Source organism: Carex rostrata, chromosome 20 (genome assembly GCF_964058835.1).
Source record: "Carex rostrata chromosome 20, lpCarRost1.2, whole genome shotgun sequence".
Lineage (NCBI taxonomy): Eukaryota > Viridiplantae > Streptophyta > Magnoliopsida > Poales > Cyperaceae > Carex > Carex rostrata.
The window spans coordinates 7754302-7759582 of NC_135937.1; the positions used below are offsets into that span (position 1 = coordinate 7754302).

The 5281-nt window shown below is 36.4% G+C and overlaps 1 protein-coding gene across 2 annotated transcripts; it reads left to right on the forward strand.

The window, feature by feature from the left end:
- Positions 1–376: 376 nt before the first annotated feature.
- Positions 377–3069, forward strand: LOC144572100 (nucleolar/coiled-body phosphoprotein). Of its 2 annotated transcripts, none has more exons than XM_078321510.1 (7): positions 377–708; positions 845–909; positions 1303–1346; positions 1561–2045; positions 2178–2267; positions 2520–2581; positions 2736–3069. In XM_078321510.1, exons 1-7 carry the CDS (start codon positions 424–426, stop codon positions 2839–2841), a joined length of 1137 nt encoding a protein of 378 aa, XP_078177636.1. In that variant the 5' UTR covers positions 377–423; the 3' UTR covers positions 2842–3069. The 2 variants fall into 2 exon arrangements, with proteins under 2 accessions (XP_078177636.1, XP_078177637.1); XM_078321511.1 differs by having other exon boundaries at positions 1567–2045.
- Positions 3070–5281: the final 2212 nt, after the last annotated feature.

A 5281-nucleotide genomic window follows, 5' to 3' on the forward strand; every position in this document is an offset into this window, starting at 1 on the left:
AAAAACATCCTCACGCAAAAATATTTACTCCAAGTATACGCAAATCACATTCACCACTCTCATTGTCTCATAATGACACGTCCACATTTCAAATGTAGAAATCTTTTCGGGGGTAAGTTGGAATTCAGATCCAGTGAAGTAACCCAATCTTTAGGTTTTAAATATAGACCGTCAGATTCGAATCCGCGATAATCTATTCGAAGTGGAGCGCACATTCCGAGAGATAAATTCGAATCGCGAAGCAATTTTGAACGACGATTCGAATGGGACGGTTGCAATCCAAAACCCAAACATTGGGTTACTTCAGGGGATCCGGGCCCCGGTAAGTTGGTGACACTACTGAGTCGTAATATAAATGCAACTTCTTCTGGTTCTCGCCTCCGTCCTTCCCTTCCCTCTAAAACCCTAGCCCTCAATCGGTTGATGAACAAAAACCAATCTTTGATTCAATTCACTCCTCGACAAGTCGTCATGGCGCTCGAATCCCAAAGCGCTAAAAAGGAGAAGAAGGAGAAGAAAGAGAAGAAGAATAGCAAGAAGGGATCATCGGAGGCTGTAGAAGGTTCTAAAGAGATAATTTTGAATGGTGGGGATTTGTCGGCGAGAGGAAAGGGGAGAGAGGTTCTTCTTAGATCAATTGCGGGGTTCTTAGAAAGTAACGGGTTTAAGAAGACCCTTGCAGTTTTCCAGTCTGAGGCTCAAATCGGGGTATAATGTTAGAACAATTTTTGAATTAAAATCAAGTCTGATGTTTGCTAAGATGTGATAAATCTTGTTGAAATGTGGTAAATACAGCTTACTCATACTGTATCTTCTATTGATCAAATGTGGTATTTTGTGGCAGGAAAATAGCTGGAAATCACCTGATGTAAATCTGAATGAGTTTGCTGCCAAATTATCAGAATCAAGGTAATAACTGAGTTTATCCTTGCTTACAACTCAATTAGCCTATTATACAAGTACGATATACATATAAGTTCCAGTCTTGAAGATTGCATGATCTGTTTAGAATTTCATTGCCTGACATGGCTGTACTCCTACTCTTGATCTGCTATCAAGATGGATATTTGATTCCTGTAGCATGTCTGAGTATTCTCAGAGTTGAATGGAGAATGCCAGAATCTGGTACCTCTTACCTGCTTTGTTGGGTTATAGTGATTTTCATGCAGCCTATATAAGTGTCAATTCTCTTGGACCTCCACAGAACCAGCAAAAATAACAATTTTAGATGGTAGATTTTAATCCATCAAATGCAGCTATCCTGATTCTTATCCCTTTTCTGTCGTTGTATTTAATTTTCAGTTCTTTTTTGGCTGTGCCTGCTATCGGAAGTGACAAGCTAGAAGGTACTTTCTAAGCATATGTATCTTTAATGAACAGTATGAGCATAGTTTCCACGTTTCTTTATCTGCATATGCATTATTATTAATTTAGTTTTCTAGTAGATATTATTCTTCAGATTGAACTCGTTTTCTAGTTTTTTGTTTTTGTTTTTGACTTGTACTGATATATGTGTGTTGTGAATGAATTGACCTGATATATGTTATAAATTGCTTCTAGATATAGAGAAAGAAACTGAGAAGAAAACAAGAAAGAAAAGTACTAAAGGCAGCAGTATAGAACAATCTGCGGATGAGAAAACTGCTCCTGAAAAGTCAAAGCTAGTTGATGGAGAGCAACAACATGAAAAAAAGGAGAAGAAAAAGAAAAGGTCGAGCGAAGAGTTGAAACCGGTTGAAGAAGAAAGAGAGGAAGCAAATCAGAAGAAAAAAAATAAGAAAGAAGAAAAAGATAAGAAAAAGAAAAAGAAAAAGGAGAGTGAGGTCGAGAAAGAGACACAAGAAGAGGAGGAGAAAGAGACACAAGAAGAGGAGGAGAAAGAGAAGGCCAATGTAAAAGAAACTAATGTAGAAAATGAAGAAAAAACGGTATCAAAGAAGAGAAAAAAGGGGGACGAGGAGAATGTGGAACATGACAGCAAAAAAAGAAAATTTGAAGCAAATGGAACTGTCGAAACTTCCCCCGACGAAGAGCAATCAGCAGAAGTGAGCACTTGTTTTTTGTTAAAATTTCACCTCCATATCTGTCAACATATTAATTTACTTGAAGATATAAATAAGGTTTGTTCATGTGGAAAAAAAATGCTAATGTCTCGTTTATGTTTTTTATTTTTTCAGCCAAACTCAGCAAAGGCATTTAAGAGAGTGAAAGTCGAGGAGGTCAAATTTGTTGACGAACGGCTTCAAGATAATTCTTACTGGGCTAAGGTTATTACTATTTCCATGTTTTCTTTTTCCTTTTCTTTTTTCTGATTAATTTGTGTGCAAAATTGAGTACTGGTTGGGTTGCATTTTCATGGTGATGCTCTCATGAAAAGGGTTAAATTTAGACTTTTTTTATGGTCAATTTGGGGACACTTCTCTACCAGTCTACCTGCTATAGATGAAATGACAGCGGTGATTTGAAATTAAATATTTAATGACGAGAATTAATCAGACTTGTTGTGTCGTTTATTTTAGGATGGTGCTGACTCAGGATATGGTGCAAAAGCACAGCAGATTCTTGAACAAGTTAGAGGAAGGTAAATTCTTACAGACACGAGTATTTTCTCTCTTTTTCTTTCCAACTTCACTAACGAATTGACAAACTCAGTTCGTTTCGATGTAGTGTCTAAATTACATTTTGTTATTTAAGTTTATGATTTACAGAATGTCTCGATGTGTGTGAAAATGCAGGGATTTTCGACATGAAAAGACGAAGAAAAAGCGTGGGACCTATAGAGGGGGTCAGATTGATCTGCAATCCCATTCTATAAAATTCAACTATTCTGACGAGGAGTGACGCTACATTGCTACTTCAATTTAATATCAGCATCCATTTTTCCATCATGAGTTGTAGAGTATTAGCACTTAATTTTGTGCTCTGTTCAATTGACATGAGCCTTATTATTTCCTTTACAGCTGATGGCTAGAACCTTCTCTCTTATTAGCAAGTGTAACTCTTGAATTTACAGAAAATTATAATTTTGTTGGTGAAATGCATCTAGCATATATTTAACTGTTGTACTAATTTTGCTGGTTATTGATTGCAATTTGCATTGGTTCCAGCCAGTAAATTTATAGAAATAAACTTATAATTTTTGAGCGAGGCTATGGTACTTTGTGAAGTGCGTATTTAGTCTGTGCTATGCATCCATATCTTCATTTTTTAAGACCAAATAGTCGATACGAACTGTATTTCCATATGAAAATATAGGTAGAAAATTACTATTTTTTTAATGGCTCAAATATATGTTAGATTATTTTTTTGCAATGGTTAAACAAAATTGATAGTAGCGTGTTCAAGTACTAGGATTAACATGCAGTTTCATTATTTGTAGTTTAATTACCCCCGTAGACTTGATCGTATGTTTTCTGATTTTAGCGCGAATTTATGACCCAAATTTAGTTAAGTTGTATTATTTAAAAGAAATGCGAAATTAACCCAATGAAAAGGGATTGGTTTTTCTAATAAAGGGTTAATTTTCCACAACCGTTAACTTGGTCTTGATTTTCTTATTTATCCCTTTAGAGTTTTAAATATTGTATATACCCTCCAACTTCAACTTATTTCTTATTTCTCTATTAAAAAATATTAAAAAATCATAATTAATTTTGTTTCAAAAGGAATGGACAAAAATATACCCCTAAGAATTACGTCGTCCTCCTCTCTCTGTTGTGACCACCCCAAATTGTTGAAGAACTTATAAGCCACCCAACACTCAGCTTTTTTTGCTTCTTAATATAAATGAGATAAATAGTAAGCGTGATGGACACAAAAATTGGGTATTTGTTCCCACGTTCTTTTGTTGAAATCTAATAAAAAATAAAAAATGCCAAACTTTTCTGAGTAAAAAATATTCTGAGGAAGAATTGTTCTTCGAATTCAAAGAGAGATTTTTTTAAGTAGACTAAATCAGAAGAACAACCTTTTCAGATGTAAAAATTCTAAGTCCAACAAATAAGAACTACGATCTGAATTTTGTTAACATGTAAAATTTAGTTCCTTTTTTTGTTTCGTTAATGGGCTGTGATCATGACTCGTGAGTGTTTTGAGTGTGGTGTCAGATTGGGTTTGGGTATCAATATGCTACGTTCTCAATTCACAGCCAAACAATCACAGAAATCAGCAAACGAACAAGCTCAATTTTACTGGTAAAAGCGAACTAATCGCCGAAGATACAATGGAAAATAAACAAAACTCATTCAAAATTGTTCAGATATTCGATACCTGGATTCACAGATCCATTTGCCTTATATAGGCGATACAAAAAGCAAAAGAAATTAAGCAAAAATATCCCTTATTTACTTCTAATCACTATAGGGATGGCAATTCAGAAAGCGCGCCTTCAGACAAGTGAACGAACTTCTCTAACGGGCTGACACTGTTGCCCAGATCGTTCCCTCTAGTCTTGCGATCCCTTTCCCTCCATTTCTATCTTGCTGGGTCCCACAGTCAGTCACAAGTATAACTAAGCTACTATTTAGTTCACAGGGACCACTGTCAGTCACACTCTTTAAAATAACGGGCTGACCGCTGCTCCTCCTTAGCAATAATCTCCAATTCGATTGGGCCTCGCTGCACAATATAACTCGACCCGACCCAGTAATTGTGGATTTGTGATTTGTTAGATCTTTCGAATTTTACATCCTAGGAATAGAGGGAGATATCTTGGCCTTCAATCCAATCACAAAGAAGTTCAGGTTTCTCAGCATGTCAGTGCCAATTCCTTCTAGGAGGGGTTCTGAAATCAAAGAAGAAGATTGTTGTGTGATGTCTAAATATCCAGCAAAAGCAGGGGCCGTATATAAAGTGCCAATTTTGGACTAGAATCTACCAATTGCTTAGATGAATCAGAATATAGGTCCAAATTTTTCCGACCCATCAAATCGGATTGGGTTTGGGTATCGAACTATCGATATTCGATACAAGTCGACTGACGACTCGTTCAGGTCGAATCCGCATCTAAGAATTTTTATTCGGATTGGACCGGCCTAAAAAGCTCTGTGCTTTTATTGGGCTGGAAGGCCTATATTTGCGAAGTATAAAAGAAGGACATATGGGCTGTATTGGGCTACGAATCTAGGTTTTCTAATGTGTGCTTGTTGGGCTTAGCCCATCTGTGTGGCTTTTTTATTAGGAGAACAATCGGCGAGAGAGAGCATGAATGAAATGGAGAAGATACTTGGATAGTTTCTTCCATCTAGGGCCGTAAATGAGCCGAGTTTGAGCGAGTTACCTC

Bases quoted from the DNA above. Each gene is read 5' to 3' on its own strand.
- LOC144572100 (XM_078321510.1), top strand. From the start codon at position 424: ATGAACAAAAACCAATCTTTGATTCAATTCACTCCTCGACAAGTCGTC. The intron at 709-844 runs GTATAATGTTAG...ATTTTGTGGCAG, and splicing joins AGTCTGAGGCTCAAATCGGG to GAAAATAGCTGGAAATCACC. The intron at 2,046-2,177 runs GTGAGCACTTGT...TTATTTTTTCAG, and splicing joins ACGAAGAGCAATCAGCAGAA to CCAAACTCAGCAAAGGCATT.